Below are 17,110 nucleotides of genomic sequence, written 5' to 3' on the forward strand. Positions count from 1 at the left end.
TTCTCCCTTTCCTTCTCCCTTTCCTTCTCCCTTTCCTTCTCCCTTTCTTCCCTCTCCCCTATTTAAGGCCACAGTATTTTAAGCTGTGGATAGCTAAGACTCCCCATATTGGATATACAACTTAAGCTTGACTTTATTTAAATCCAGTTGAAAACATGGAGACTTGAGTATGTAATTTAGGTGGGGTTTTTCTTTCAAATGAGCAATTTTTTCTTTCTTCTGCTTCCCTCTTCTCATTGTAATGTGGAGGAGAGGTCTATTCCCTGATGAGCATCACACCAGTGGGAAATATCCTCAAATGGAACAAGGACCAAAGATTCCAACTGATGTGGGTACTTGGTCTGCAGAAACTGGTGGAATTTCAGCAGTGTGAAAGGAATTAGCAGGATGCTGTTCAAGGTGCTCTGTAGATCCTAACACTTCCTGGCAAGCACTGGTTTTAAAGCCTAAGGCTGCTTCAAATTCCATCTTATTTTAGAACACGTTGAAACCTTTTCTTGAAAAGGGTTATAACTCAGGTCAGTGATCACATTTGTATCCTCATATTTTCCTGTTGTTCAGTTCTCCTTGAAGAATTTACCTTCCATTGCTAATAGACTTTGTATCTCATACTTTGACTTTTATACAAAATTCACTTCAAAATATCAGAGCTAATGCATAGAAGTAGGTACCTTAATTTTATTTTGGTAGATGTAGGATAACAAATGATTTCTAAGCTGCCCTCTCTCAGATTTGAATACCTGAGAAAACGAGAAGTTTTAGAAATTGAATCCATGTCTGTGCTTTGCAGAACTTCCTTCAGATGCCACAAAGGTCACATTGGGAAAAGGGATTAATGGCTGCATCCTCTCTGAGTTAGACCCACCCATTGCCTATTTGGGTAGAAACAGTCTGTAAAACTCTTCAATTTTATCTGGGAAATATTTAAGGATATCCCTTCTTGGAATTGCATGGGTGGCAATGTTAAATCCACATAAATCACAGATGAAAAATCATAAAAATACATGTAGCCTCAGAGGACCATATGGCAAAGCTTCTTGCTCTTTATACCGGTATCCAGCTTGGTGCCAATCATTTCCTGGGCTTTAGAAAGAAAATAAATATCTGAAGACTTCGGATTCCATTTTTCATTAAATGCTATTTCAGATTTATTTGGAATACATCTTACCCAAAATACCTTCAGCTATTTCTTTGGAAATGCTGAGAAGGCTGTTTGTGAGGAGTTTGATGACATAAATTGGGATATAGATTAGTAATCAAGTTGGAGTACAGCTGGGCATTCCTGAATTTTTAACCTTTGCCACCCTAGTGATGAAAATTAATAATTCCGGTGCTAAAAATTGGTGGGAAGTACTGTTTCCATATGCTCTACACTCTCATTTGCTGCTTCCAGGGGAAAGGAGATTACCTAAACCCTGAATGTTATTTACATGGGTTGGAGCTGCACTTTTTAGGACTTTTAGGACTTTCAAAACTGAAGACCCCGTGGATAGTTTGTTCTGGGTAAAGGCTCTGTCAGAACACAAGCACAGACAGGCGAACAGACTGAAGGCCAGGATACTCTTTCTGACTGAAATTTATATCTGAGGGTTCTTAGTTTTTAAAGGGACTTTACAGAATTTCCCTCCCTGCTTTGAGTAAGGAAATATTTTCATGATAACCATCTCAAGGGTATTAAACTGGTGCCGAAGGAGCGAGTGGGATGAAAGATTACTTCATGTGTTCCTTTCTTTTTCCCATGAAAGACCTTCAGTTCCTCAGTCCTGATTTATAGACAGCTTTGCCTTCTTTTCAGGCAGGTGTTAACGAAAATGATTTTTATGATGGTGCTTGGTGTGCAGGAAGAAATGACCCATATCAGTGGATTGAAGTAGATGCTCGAAGGCTCACAAAATTCACCGGAGTCATCACACAAGGAAGAAACTCCCTCTGGTCGTAAGTACATGTTTGCTTTTCTCCATCAGATTCTGAGCTTTCAGACCAAGGAATTTGTCTTGTGTTGTGGTTTGGTTCTTCAAGGAAAAAAAAAGAAAAAGTAGAAATTATCTGACATCAAACAACTGAATGGAGGAACAGTAAAAGGCAAAGTCATTATATATGGCACAAAATGCAAGTTTAAGGGTAGTAAACTTGTATAGTTGTTATCTACATCTGACAAAGGAATCAAGATTCCCTCAGACTGGGGGCTTTTATACTCACCTGATCCAATTTGCTCGTGTCAAACTTCCTCATTCTTTCCCAACATTTAACTTGATAAGTTTAAGTACTGCTTTTGGGGGTTTTTATTTGGTTTAGATTAATCACTCATCTTTGAGACTTCCTAATCCCTGGGCAATCACCAATTGGTATAATTCCAAAGCAACAAGATTTTTAAACGAGCAGTTAAAACAAACTTTATAGCTATACTTTTTTCTTCTAAAGAAGAATTTAATATAAGCAAAAAACCAAACCAATGCTGTATATGTTGACCAGAATTGAAGTGTTTAGTAGCAGACTTGTGTGCATTTACTCCTTTGTGACCTGCACCCAGATGCTCTATAGCACAACTTCCCTCATTCATCCTGGCTGTATATGAAGGATGCAGCAGTCAGAGGGCAAGAACAGGAACTGGAGGTGATGATCTGTTTTTTTTTTTTCCTTGATCTTTACAGTGTTTACTTAGTCTCTTAATTTCTCATTGAGTCTCACTCCATAATGTGAACAAATAATCCCACTTGTGCTGCTGGACCTTTTGACAAAGCATGTAGGGAATCCATTCTGGTCAGACCTCTCACTTAAGAGTGACATGTAATTAGAGGCAAACCAAAGAAATCCCACTATATCTAAGAAAAAGAATAATTTTCTCTCTAGAGTTTATTTTTCTCGGTTTTTTTTAATTTCTTTTAACATGGCTGTGGGAGTAGGAGCCTTTTGGGCAATAAGATCTCTATATTTATTCCACATTGTTCTGTGTCAGGTGGATAATTACTGTGGCAAACTCTTATTCTCTTCTATATTCATTCTCTTGACATTACTGTTTCTATCAACACCAGTGCTGCACTGCTTCATCCTGTTGTATTTCTGTTTTTAGGTCAACTCTGTTGTGAGTTTACAGCAGGACTTGACAATATTTATAGCTGGTATCACTGTCATCTTGTTTTTGTTTGTTTGTTGTGGGGGTTTTTTTGTTGGTTTTGTCGTTGAATTGTAGAAACATGGAATCACAGAATGGTTTGGGTTGGAAGGGACCTTAAAGATCATCTAGTTCCAACCCCCCTGCCATGGGCAGGGAGTCTCATTTGCCCTTTTTCCCCTTAAAGACTCCTGAGGATCCCCAGGAAGAGCAGGATTGATGCTGGGAGCGCAGGTTCGGGCTCCTCCTGGATTTCTACTCTTATTTGAGGAAAACCAGGCCCATTTCTGCCTGATAGGAGCAAAGATGTTTTCAACTGGACCAGCTGCACTGTGGGGCAGCTAAATGTCTCCTGGAAAACATGTCCTGTAAGACTGAAATGTGCCCTGTGGGTGGACCAGAGAAATGGGGAGAATTAGTCCCAGGAAGGGGTGACCTCATTCCCTACTTCCAGCTTGCACACAAGGGACAAAAAGACAATGGCTTCTGTGGTGGCTTTTCATGTCAGGGTGTGATGCCTCCATCCCACTCAGTGTCTCCTTATACAGCCTTGGCAGTGTGATTGGCTTCCCTGGAATCCACCTCATTTGCTCCCTCTCCTCCTCAAACTGAGCAGATGAAATCAGTGCAGTTGATATTTGTGTGCTTTGCTCTTTCATCTGTGTGTCCTTAGATTTTAAAAATAGCTTGATACTCCCCAAGGTACCAAAGTGGATGCTCATGCTTTCAGAAGAGTTTAGGCTGATGTTTGCAGCCCTCACCTGAGTCAGGAGTGGTGTCCTGGAGGTTTCCTGAGTCTCAGAACCTGGGGACATCATACCCAGCAAGGTGACAGATGCTGCTTTCTGAGCTAATCCTGTTGCTTCATGTGAAAAGAGGGGATCTCTAAGGACTTTCTGTACCAATTCCTCCAGCAGCCAAGAAGGTGAGAGGAAAGGGGGGAAAAAAGTGAAATTCTGTTGTGAAGAAGAGCTGTGCCAAGGGAAATTCAGTCCAGGCAACAGTAGAGATCATGAGCTTGGAGCAGAAATTACCTGGTGGGGGTTCAGAGGCACTGGTGGAAGTTTCAGTATGTGTGGTAAATTTGGGAAACAATGACCTGACTGCAGCCATAGGGGTTGCATGCAGTGAATTGACTCTTGTAAACAAGCCCAGGAAAAACAGTGGGGCAGGACTTTATTGGAGTGGGCAAGTTCCTTTGTGACTCTTTTGCTCTAATGGGCACCAGAAACCAAGGAGAATCATCAGCTTCTTTCTTTTTACTCAGCTGCTGCCTGTGGTGATATCAAAAAGGATTGTTTATGATATGAAAGTTTGTACAAAAAGATGCCATTCTGTTACCTGAGGCACATTCTCAACTTCTTGAGGGTATGTGACAAGAATAGAGTGCTTTCCTGACTGATGGAAACATATGTTGGAGAATAATCTTCTTGTAGATAAGAGAGCCAAAAAACACCTCTCTGATCTGTGTTGTATTAGAAGCAAGAGCCTGCCAAGCAGGGGAGCCAAGATAAGATCTTTATTTAGTCCAAAGCCTTGGAGACTTTCCCAACATTATATATTAAAAATAAAAATGAAAAATCAAGGCACTGGCAGAGGGCAGGTTTAGATTGGCTATTAGGAAGAAATTCTTCCCTGTGAGGGTGGGGAGGCCCTGGCCCAGGTTGCCCAGAGAAGCTGTGGCTACCCCATCCCTGAAAGTGTCCAAGACCAGGTTGGATGGGGCTTGGAGAAACTTGGGCTTGTGGAAGGTGTCCCTGCCCATGGCAGGGGGTTGGAACTGGATGATCTTTAAGGTCCCTTCCAGCCCAAACCATTCTGTGATTCTATGACACAGGGATATATGCTCAGTTAACCAATGTTCTTATGAAACAGGGATAAAGAACCAGAAAATCAACCTTTTTTTCCTCCTTTTATTGAACAAGAAACTTTAACAAAATTAAAAAAGGTACTTAACTGAAAGTCCTGTGTGAACTTCTGCCTGAGTCAGATTTATGCCTGTCCTGGTCCTTTTACTTTCTTGCTGCTGGCTAAATGAGGACATGTGAAATCATGAGAGAGGACAGGCAAGGACACCCTGCTGTATCCTGGGTCAAACAACTTTGACCTTCACTGCAGGGCTGCAGCATTTGAGTTTTTGGCAGTCTGGCCTTTGCTTTGCTGTATGTGTGATGCTGTAGCCAGAGGTATTATACTGCTGGTGGATGCAACCCTTTACTCCTTTACAGCAGCTCTGGCAACTGTAGCCTGGCTTTGCTGATGGGCCACCCCAGCCAGTGACAGTCTATTCACATCCTGCCTGACTTACTGGTTTTTTTGAGCTTTATAGGCTCTGATGGCCTGAAGGTTACCCTTTACACAGTGCAAAGAACACAAAAACACATGGAGTGGCCACTTTCTGCCTGGTGGTTGGAGCTGCTTCACCTCAATCTCACTTGGAAAGCTGCTATTCCTTGTTTTGTCTCCCTGTTGTGGCTCTGCTTGTCCATCCCAGATCTCGTGTTTGAGACGTGAGAGCCTCGATGAGGAAGAGCTGCAGAAACAGCTCTTGAAAACACAGATGACCTGAAAGGAAAGAAGGAAACTGAGCTTGGTTTGTAATGAATACTTGAATTGTTTAATCATTTCCTTTTCAAGGAAAAACACTTCAGAGTCAAATTTTTTGCTCAAGCTGCCTGGCTGTGAATTCTGGGATGGTCACATGAAATTAAATCTTTTCTTTCCTTTTTTTTTTTTTTTGCTTGTAACAAGCAAAAACAAGCTTTGAACAAAAACTCCTGGATTTGAGGAGTCATTCCTTTTACCAGTTAAAGCAAGTGCATGGACCTGAGGGCTATTTCTGCTCAGGTCATTCTTGGGAAACCTGAAACCGTGGAAAGTGCTCTTTTACCACCACAAATGGCAAATCTGTTTAAATTAGCCAGAAGATCTGCAGATGCTGAATTTCAGAGAAAAAGTGAGGTCCAGCTGCAAGAACCGGAACTTCTTTTTGATATTTTCACTGAAAATATCCAAAAGTCAGAAGTGCCACATGTGTTGGTTAATAGGAATAAAATCCAGTGCCTTGAAAATGGGCAGAATATCAGTTCCTTTGTATGGCTGAATATTTGAGGGACAAATATTATATGTAATTCTTCATATTGCTGCCAATACAACTCTCAATTTTATAAACTAAATATCTTTAGACAACTGTTCAAGGCTGTTGAGTGGGACACTGGATGCATCACTGTGGAATTGTGCCACATATTTAAAGGAATGATGTGATACTTTAAAATATGCACTCTCTTGACAGAGGGAAAGAAAATATTAATCACTCTTAACAGTTTGGCAAGAATCTAAAAAGCAGAGGAAACATGTTTCCCACAAAGCAAACTATCTCTTGATAATTCAACATCATCTTTTGTATCAAGAGAAAACCCACATGTCTAAATAGAGTCAGCATGTGCTGACAGTATTGTAGAGCATCAGGCTGTGTGAATGCAGAGGATGTTTTGGTTTTAGAAGAAGATGTAATGTTGCAGTGAGTAAAATACATGTGTGACAATGCATTTTCTTATAATTAACCTTTCAGTCATTAAATTACTCAGTATCTCTGCATGTCACGGAATGACAAAATGACAACAATAAGAAAAAGCATGAATGAAATAATCTGTGCGTGATGCTTGAAGTCCAAGGCAAAATTCTGAAGTTTTTAGGAAAAAATCAAAACAGACTTAGTTTCCAGTATATTCTCTTTAAAACCTTTCAGCTCCATGAAAATATGGAGGACATTTTATGCAAGATCTTTGTCTTTAGGGAAAAAAATGGAAGGGGGAGGATCTTAATTTTTAAAGCCTGATTTGTGTAGAGGTGGGTCTCTAGGTTTTGCAAAATTGCAATAGCTCTTAAAAGCTTTGAGGAGACAACGAATCAACGGCACTGCTGGCTGGAGGGAATGACTTACCTGGTTACCACTTTTCAGCTGGTCGCTTTTGTTCATCTCTGCTGAAGAAACCTTTTAACTAGAAGCTGGTGTAGCCACCAGCCCATGCTCCCTACTGTGTTACTCATTTGATTTCCTTGTGCTGCTCAGTAGGGACAGCAAATAATAAATATCCAGCAGATCTGATTTTGTCTGATTATGCTTTTGCTAAAGACAAGATACTTGTGATTGAACAGGGGAATAATTTTCCAAAATTTTTATAGTGCAGCCTCATCCTCAGCCCTCTCTCTGTGCACTGCAGCACTTTATGATCCCCCAAAATCCCTTTTGACAAACTGTCCTTAGGGAGTTGTAGGTCTGTAACAAGCTGGGTGCCTTCCAGAGATACAGTTGAGGATAAATTTAGGTCAGTGCAGTTTGCTTGCTTCTAATTTTGGCGGTACAGCATTGTGCTCTTTCTTTAGTCACAAAATGAATGTGTTGCCCCACATTTCAACTTATTGTTACACTCACTAGCTGCTCCTCAGGAGCTAGATTTTGGTCTTAGGCAGTCTGCATGTGAGGACTGCAAGGTGGTAAAAGTCACTGAATCACTGAACCATTAAGGCTGGAAAAGACCTCAGAGATCATCAAGTCCAACCATTAAAATAATGATAACACTACCAGGCTCTTATCAGCCATTCCTGATAGTAAGACCATGGTCTCAGTATAAGATTGGCTTCGTGAAGAGATAATCACATGAGCATCTTTAGTATTCCAATCATAGCAGTAGAAAAAGCAGTGATAATCCTATGTGTAACTGCATTAGCACTGGGGACAGTGTAGTGGTTATTTATGGGTATTTGAGTCGTTTCTACAACATATGAAAACAGAATTTTGCACTGTACCCATGAAAGGTCAAAACACAGCAGTGTAATGCTGCATTTGAGAGCAGAGTAGAGTAAATTCTAAATCCTGTCCAGCTCACAAGTACAGCTTACAGACAAACTTACAGACTGACTTTGAAAGCAGTACCTCCTGTCCCTACACAGAGGCTGTGAAAACACACCCTGGTGAAACTTCAACAAGTTCCATGGAAACGCCTGGATGTTTTATCCAAGTCATGTAACAAAATAAGCAGCTGCTGTGTGCAGACTTGAATTGCTCTGGTGTATTAAGTCAGTGCAAACTGTTATTTGCCCTGATGGGGTGACAGAACTGCAGAGATTGTTACAGCTTTCCCGAAGTCAGACTCATAGAGGGAATTGTTCCAAATCCACAGATACCATATCAAGTATATTGATGGGAGTTATAAAATAACCTGAATACAGTGTAGAAAAAGCTCTCTTGATAACAGTAATATCACTAATTATATGTTATGCTATTGTTTATGATTGCTTTATTTTATAAATTATATTTTCTGTTGACTTTGTCTTGGTGGATCCATCTCACGGGCTTTCAGTTGTTGCAGTGCTGAGCCAGACTTTGGCAGCTGTAGCTTCCAGTACTCTCCATCTGTTATTTGCTTTACTTCAATCCCTGTGCCCTGTTAATCTTCCAGCTCAATTCTTGAACCTCACACAAGGTTTTGGCCCAGCATTCACCACTGCCGATGAACACTCACCATCCCAGCGAGGGGCAGCTGGGTTGGTGACCATCTGGGGTGATTCTGTGCAGGTGGAGTTCTGACAGCACACCCAGAAATTGTATTTATACCTCCACAAGTTTGTTTGACGAGGCTGTCAGCGCTGCTGCTGTTCTGTTGTGGGTAGGATTTGTCACGGTGCTCTTTTGCCGAAGGCTGGATGACTCACAGTGCAGTACTAGAAAGGAGCGGGTCACTACCACCCCCCAGGGAGGGCTCCTGCCTGGTCAGCCACCACTTTGCCCTGGGAAAGGGTGCTGGGGTGTGGAGAGGACCTACTCTGTACAACGAGGCTCACTGGGGACGCTCAGAAGAGGAAGAAAAGCTTTTTAACCTCCACGGAAGGGACTTGAAATCAAGTGAGCTGAAGCCTTTCGGAAAAGGCTCCATCAAATGAAAACAGGCATCTGCTGCAGCAGGTTACTCACACTTACTCATCACGCCTTGATTTGTATGTTTTGCATGTGCATTGTGGCTTGTTGCAATGAGAATGGTTGTGTGGGGATTATGGAAGGGAGATCATGCTCCTTGTCCCTTCACTCGTGCCCTGTGCAGCTTTCCCAAACCAGTGTCCCTTCTGGATGTTCCGAGTGGCACTTGGCCACATCTCTGTGTGAGCTTGGTAGCAATGAGCCCCTTCAGCATTGCTTTAAACGTGCTCCCAGCTGTGCACACAAATGGCAGTGTTTGCTGGTTACTGTCAAGGCTTTTTATTTTCCATCACTTTATTATTAATCTAAGTTAAGAAGGAGACAGAAAGATGCAATGGGGCAGTACCTGCATAGTCCAGATTTTTCTCCTCAAATACATGACTGATAGGCACAAAAGAGAAGGGAAAATTAAAAATGTCACAAAAGGAGGTTCTGAAGAAAAGGAATCACAGCCTGGTTGTGCTTAGCAGATACAGAAAATATGAAAAAGGAAAGTCTGATATAGGAAGAATTTCAAACACACGCAGATCTTTTTGCAAAGAGTGACCCAAAATGAGAGTGTTAAGACCAAAGTCTTTGGGGAGAGGACGTCTTTGACCCTGGTGGCTTCAGGTGTTCCTGTCTGAATGTACAACAGCAAAAGGAAACATCTATAGCTGGCACTACATTTTATAGAAAGGTCAGAAAGACATGAAAATCTTCATAAAAACCTGGCTGTAAACTGCAGACATTGGGTGGGAAAGGTGTCTGCAACCCCAACTCCTGCTCACTGAGGAAAGCTTTGAAAAATCTGTGCTGAATTCACTTCCAGCAAGTGAAATTCTGGCCCTGGGCTTTTCTTCATAAGGCCTCCAAAGAGCTGGGTTTCACAGCAGTACATTCATTTAAGTCAGCTGGAAGCAATTTTAAAAATTAAACATTCAAATATTTCAGTTATTAAAAAAATACTGTTACTTGCAAGTCAATCTCCATCTCTTAAATCATATTTGTTTTAATCAGTTTGTAAACTTACTGGGTTACCTGTGGTTAACCTGAGCATTTGTTGACTTGTCATGTTTGAAAAATGTTTGGCAGTGGGTGGTTTAAAATTTTATCAGCATAAATATTATTATAGAATATTAATATTAATGGTTTTACATTTAATTGCATGAGAGTACAAATTAATTTTTCAAGTAGAAAGCCATTTAATTGCCAGCATGCTGATTCTGTTGCACGAGTACCATTTAATCTAAGGCTTGCCTAGCATTTTTTTTGGTATAGAGATTATGCTATTTCAAGTAGTTGGGCTTGTCAATTTATATATTATTGGAGGATACACATTTGTTTGCCTGACTAGTTCTATTGTATAATAATTTTAAGCATTTTTATTGCAGATAAATCAGATTATCATGACAGCAGAGGAATAATATGCTCAGCTGGAGCCAGGTCCATTGTAGAAGATATTAATGTGAACTCTGCCAGTGTTTGCCAGTCTCATCCCCAGAATCTCATAGAGTCCCAGAAGGGTTTGGACTGGAAGGGACCTTAAAGCTCATCCAGTTCCACCCCTTGCCATGGGCAGGGACACCTTCCACTTGCCCAAGTTGCTCCAAGCCTTGTCCAACCTGGCCTGGAACACTTCCAGGAATGGGGCTTCTCTGGGCAACCTGTGCCAGGGTATCCCCACCCTCACAACCAAGAATTCCTTCTAATTCCTTCTAATCCCATCTAACCCTGCCTTGTGTCAGTGGGAAGCCATTCCCCCTTGTCCTGTCTCTCCAGGCCTTTGTCCCAAGTCCCTCTCCAGCTCTCTTGGAGCCCCTTTAGGCCCTGGAAGGTGCCATGAAGTCAGCCCAGAGCCTTCTCTTCCTCAGGCTGAACAACCCCAATTTTCCTCAGCCTTTCCTCACGGGAGAGGTGTTCCATCCCTCTAATCATTTTTGTGGCCCATCTCTGTCACTGTGGGCTTGAGCTTCTGCTGACCTCAACATTCCTTCTTTATCTCAAATCATGTGGGGTTTCACTGATGTGGAAAAGCATCCTTAGAGACTGGGATCAAAGTTTCAGATTTACTTCATTTGTTGCTTATTCAGCTTTCCATGAGTGAGAAGTTTGGCCTTAAGACATTACATGTAGCAGATGCTGTTCAAACCAAATAAACTCATCCCCAGATAGTGCCAAGTCTCAGCTGATGCACTGCCTGCTGGAGCCTGGCAAAAACCAGCCTGGCATCCCTCCATTGCTTCCCATTTAACACCCACTGCGTGTTCTGCTGAGCTGGGATTCAGCCTCGTGTCTAACACACATCAGGAAAAGTCAGTGAATTGTCTCGGGGATGTTTTGTTGTCCTGGTGCTGTCAGGATGTCTTTCCCTGTGCTCAGCAGCCTGATGCTGCTGTTAGATATAAAGAAAAGTTTATTATTGGGATAGGAACCTGACAAGGCTGTAGGAGATCTGCTTTTAAATCTCTGCTTTGATTCAAGTTTCCTCTCTGTCCTTGGGCAAGATGCTTTATCCCTCAGGTTGTCTCTTTTTTTGATGAAAATGGAAAAGCAGGACATTTCCATGTGTCACAAGAAGCTGAATTTTAAATTGAAGATATTCAAATAAGCCTTATCTAAGGATAATGCATTTCAGATAAAACCCAAGTAATTAGTAATAATTTAAAAATGCACCACATTAAGTGAATTTGAATCATATTTTGATTTTTGCATTTACTTTGTCTGAAAGGAATTGATTAGTGTTGGCAATTGATATTGAGATTTTTCAGATGGGTTCCTTCTGAAGAGATAAGGCTGGCATAAATTTTAAAAAGGATTATTAATGGGATGCACCTGAATCCAAAGGGTTCCTGTCAAATCTGTACCTCATGATCATTTTCTAGCCTTGGTGAAATTTGTGAGGCAGTCCTGGAAGAGGCACTTTGTGAGAGAGCCTGATGAACTGGAGCTAACCTTGGACACTTGTGAATTGTCACGCAATAACTTCTGTATTGCTTTGCTTTCTGCCAAGAAAGAGCTCAGTAATTAACACGCTCTTTTCTGAATGCTGGCATAGGACTGTCCCTGAATCGTGTCTCCTCGACTCAGTAAAACCAAAAAATATCTGTATTTTTCTCTGAGGAGTATAATGGTAGCTCCAGGAATATTTTATAGCTTGAAACCAGAAGGGCTTCTCAAAGCCACAGCAGGGACATCCTAAGTGTTGGAAAGCTTTATAGTTTTGTTTTCAGCCTTCCTTAGACAGCTTTATTGTTCAGTGCTGATGGGCCCTGAAAAGATTGGATGTGACATGCTGCAGAAATAACGTCTGCAAACCCCAACTCCACGAGATGGATCTTGGTGTCATCAGGTAATCACACAGATGACATTCCCCAATACTTCTTCTAGCACAAGGTTTTGCTTCAGCTGTCATGTTTCTCTGATGGATTTCCACAAAAAGGTTTAGATTTCTGTACCTACATGAATAAACTGAGTACTATGGATGTATTAAACTCTTCAGTTCCAGGAAGAACTGTGCTTGCTGGAAGCAGACTGGAGACGTGTAACACCTCCATCTGCTTCCTGGGAGCATCAGACCTCATGTGTCACACATGTGTGGGAAAACCGCAGCTTTCAGGAATATTTAGTGGATTGAATGTTCTTCTGCTGGTCTGTAGCTGTAGAAGTATCTGGGATTTGAAGATACTCAGCTGCCTGGTCAGAAACCCCGAGCAATAGGTTTTGCTGTTTTTCCAAATGCTCTGAACAGAAGAATACACACAGAGTTCCCCTTCCCCATCCTGTGAGATGTGACTTTTAGGCAGGAGGTGCCATTTCTGAGGGGAATCTGAATTGACAGGAACCTTCTTAGGTTGGATATTAGAGAAAGGTTCTTCCCCCAGAGGGTGGTTGGGCACTGAACAGGCTCCCCGGGGCAGTGGGCACAGCACCAAGGCTACCAGAGCTCAAGGAGCATTTGGATGATCCTCTTTGGTGTGACCCTTGGGGATGGGTCCGTGCAGGGCTAAGGTTTGCACTCCATGATCCCTGTGGGTCCCTTCTAACTCAGCATACTCTGTGATTCTTGTTGTTATCAGAAGCTGTTTTTCTAATGACATTGGAAAAAAACAGGGGAAGAGTCTGAGCCCCTGGAGGCAGTTTTGTAGTGCCAGTGGGAGAAGGATCTGGGCACTGAGATGTTTTTATTTTGCTTCTCAAGAAAATGCTTATTCCTTATAGGCAAGCACAGATAACAGTATATGGTGTGTGCCCTAACACATTACGCTGATTTATCTCACCCCACGACACTCTCAGGTCCTTCTACACTGCAAGTGTACAGGACTGGATGCAGTCCCATTTGGACTTTAATTGCAGGCTGCTGCTCAAAAGCACGTTACTCACTGCCACTCAGGATGGAAAATGTGCAGGACTGATTTGTATACGTTTTCCTTTGGGAGAAGTTGGAACCTCTGCAATGGTAGGGAGTGAGAAAATAAAAATACGTTAAATAAAAGTCCCAGCTTAGAAATGTTACTTTGACAGCAGTATTTTCTCATGCCAGTAGAACTTTCTATACATACCATGAGTTTCTCAAAAAGTCACAGTTATAAAGACTGTCCACTATTGTCTTAGTTTTATGTGACTGCAGCATTTTTTTTGAATTTCTTTTGCAGATGTTGAGCAATGACTGTGGATGTATTTGTGTTTGCCCTCCTAATCTGATTTGTACAGTTGAAGTGAAAAAAGTTCTGTAATACTTCAGAAGCAATGATGTTATTTGTTTTGTGACATTGCCTCTTTTGGTCATTGAATCTTATTTTTGCAAATGGCCAAGAATATTAAAAAAACCACCCAACAGCCTCAAATCCAGACAAAAACTCCAACAAAACAAACAAGCAAATTAAAAAAACCTCAAATGTACACTGAATACGTACACTCCCACCACCATCCTTATTCAAGCCCACGAGTTTTGCTCTCAGGATTTTCTTTTAATTCAGAAAAAGCTATTTTCCTTTTCCTGGAGTTTTGCTGTTGGCCATTTCACAGAACTACAGAATGGTTTCATTGGAAGGGACCTTAAAAACCATCTTGTTCCAACCCCCTGCCATGGGCAGGGACACCTTCCACCATCCCAGGTTGCTCCAAGCCCCGTCCAACCTGGCCTTGGACACTTCCAGGGATGGGGCAGCCACAGTTTCTCTGGGTAACCTGTGCCAGGACCTCCCCACTCTCACAGGGAAGAATTTCTTCCTATTATCCCATCTAACCCTGCCTTCTTTCATCACTCTTGTCCTGTCACTCCGTGCCATTGTCACAACTCACTCTCCTCCTCTCTTGTAGCCCCCTTTGTTTGAAAGAAGTAAATCTGCCTTTCTTTAACTTATCATAACAGAGAAGTGGAGGGAAGAAAGTGAAGTTCTTTGTGAGAGTCAGTAGCAAACTTATCTAACATGTTGAAGTCACTGTTTATTTTGTTGTATATCATTTATCATTTTACAGCCAAGTACTAGAGATGCCAGCATGGCACTTCACAGATCTCCAGTAAATCTCCTGTCCCAGGAGATCTTCCACTGACAGGCAGACAATTAGTATTTGCATAGTACTGCTAACTTTGTTACAGTTGTTTACCAAATACAAAAGTTGTGTGCATTACAAGTGATAAATGTATCCTTCTTTTCATTACAATAACAAAAAGTTCAGTCTGCTTGGCAATAGTCAAGATTTTTCCACTTAATCTAACATGAATGGCAAAATCTATTCATTGAAGAAGGCTGGTGAAAGATTTGTAAAGGACTAGTTTAGTGTCTAAAACAGAGCTGGGTTTGTTTAGTCTTTTTTTTTTTTTGGTCAAAATCACATGATATCTCTTTTTTTTGCCTTTGGAGGCATTAGTATACACATACAGAAGTGCTTTTCCAAATCCTGCAAAACATTTGCCTCATCTTTGGTTTTCAGCGTGTAAAAGAAAAAACAACACATAAAACCTGATGTCAAGATGCACTTTTTTGGTAAGTCTGGACATCAGTTTGAACCTTCTGTGTAAGTGGGAGGAGCACTGATACTCGGAAAATGAAATAGCAGATGGAAATCTAAAGTTACAAATTTTCTGCTGCCATCCATTGGCTTAGGCATTACCTGAAGGTCACTGTCTTGTACAAGGGGAAGCTCGGTGAACTTGGGCTATCTTAAAGCTGCCCCTTTTTTGATCTTCACTGAAGAAGCTCTCTTCAGTGAGCACAAAAAGGCTGGGTTGTCCCTTTGGACACCAGCACGGTGGAATCAACGTGTGTGTGTTGCGTGTGTGTGTTCATAAGTAGTTTGTTAATATTATTTGCTGATTTTAAAAGAAAAAAACCACAAACAACCAAAGTTGTATTTGTTTGGGTGCAGTACAAGGGGAAGTTTTTTATAGATGTGTCTGTCCTTCCAGGTACTCCCTGATCTCCAGTTCTTTTGCTCTGATGCTTCTCCCATAACTTCCCAAATGGCCTCTATTCTTCTCTGGGGTCCCAAGAGCTTTCCTCACTCTGGTTTCACTCCCAGCAATCTGAATGTAGCTTAGCGAAGAAGCCATGGTGAAGAATGTCAGCTCTGGAGCCCTGCTGGTTTTGCATGATCAGTTTATGTACACAAATACGGAATCTAATCATCCTGGACTGGCTTTATGGTACAAACTCACCTCTAAGCCACAGGTCTCCTCCCAGTCCCTGCCTACTGAAGCCAGGAAGGTGTTAGGGGAAAAAATAAATTACTGCTGCTCCTTCTTACAAATATGAGAGGAGAGTTGGGTATTAATTTTTCCAGCCTTCTCCATAGCTGTATATGCATTTCCATGGATAATGCCCAAGCAGTGTAAAAACTCCATAACTTTTACTCCACCCAGAATATAGGAACCGGTGTTGTATTTCTCTTCATATTCTTCTTTAGCTGGATCCAGACAAGGTATAACTGAAGTGCAAATGCAAATTTTGCTTTTTTAGTTTGAAGGGGATTTTGCTGTAAATCAGATAACAGGCCATTAGAAAGATCAGCCTACTGAAGATTGATTTGGATATTGTAGGAATGAACTGGTGCTGTGATCAATTGGACTCTGCTGCGCAAAGACAGAATTGTCTCTCTGTCCTTATCTCTTCCTAATAAATACAAGAATGACTGCAGGCTCCAGTTATTCTTGTATTGAAAGAAATGGAAATTTTTCTCGTTGAAATTCACAGACATTTCATCCTAGAGGATTTATTACTTTTTTCCCATCCTCTCTGATGATAACAGCAGAACTAATAAATGTTCTGCAGCTGAAAAGATGATTTTTGAACACTGTATAAATCTGTTCTAGATAAGCCATTTATCACAAACTCTGCATATAAAAGGGAAGGAGAACAATAATGTCTCACCTCCTGGAATACAAGAATATTATCACATTGGGGTTTTGCTGCTAGGTGCTGTGATTTTTGAATTGGTTTTTGAATCTGGATTTGCATGTCCCTATTCCAGCCAGCTGTTGACATGTCTTTGTCCAGCGGAATTTCCATTGCCAGAAACTTTACAAGTTTGATTATACTAAAAAATGTGCAGTCATTCGAAGTTATGAAAAATAACTTAGTTACTCTCTGTCTTTTTCAAGGAGTAACTGGGTGACCTCTTACAGAGTCTTGGTGAGCAATGACAGCCACGCGTGGACTGCTGTCAGAAACGAATCTGGAGATGTGGTGAGTATGAGGAAACAGATGTTTTATGATAAAGAGCAGAGGTTGAAAAGCAGGGCCTGACCATCTGGAGTTTTGATTTGCCAGATTAGTCAGTGCAGCTCTTAAAGGCAACATCTCCCAGTGGTCCCCCTGATTTTAAGAGCAAATCACATAGTACAGAAAGGGACCCAGGGTGCCCCTTCTGGCAAGGCTGTGTCTGCCTGTGATAAGATGTTTTTCTTGTTGCTGGCCCATGTTGGGATTAGCATCAGTTGGTTGATCCCTGAGGACGTCTCATGCCTATTTCCAGAGAGAGGCTGTAGAGCTCCAGCTCCGAGGGGCATGAGGGGATTGTGCTCTTTGAACAGCAGTTCT

At 41.5% G+C, this 17,110-nt stretch overlaps 1 protein-coding gene across 1 annotated transcript in view; it reads left to right on the forward strand.

Annotated features, from left to right (window-relative positions):
- CPXM2 (carboxypeptidase X, M14 family member 2) overlaps window positions 1-17,110 on the forward strand; it is a 73,295-nt gene that overhangs the window by 28,248 nt on the left and 27,937 nt on the right. The window contains exons 3-4 of the mRNA XM_027655315.1: window positions 1,796-1,935; window positions 16,672-16,756. Of these exons, the coding sequence (XP_027511116.1) occupies window positions 1,796-1,935; window positions 16,672-16,756 (225 nt within the window). The remainder of the gene's footprint in view (window positions 1-1,795; window positions 1,936-16,671; window positions 16,757-17,110) is intronic.

The sequence above is a fragment of the Corapipo altera genome, unplaced genomic scaffold, assembly GCF_003945725.1.
Source record: "Corapipo altera isolate COAL_440 unplaced genomic scaffold, ASM394572v1 180, whole genome shotgun sequence".
NCBI lineage: Eukaryota > Metazoa > Chordata > Aves > Passeriformes > Pipridae > Corapipo > Corapipo altera.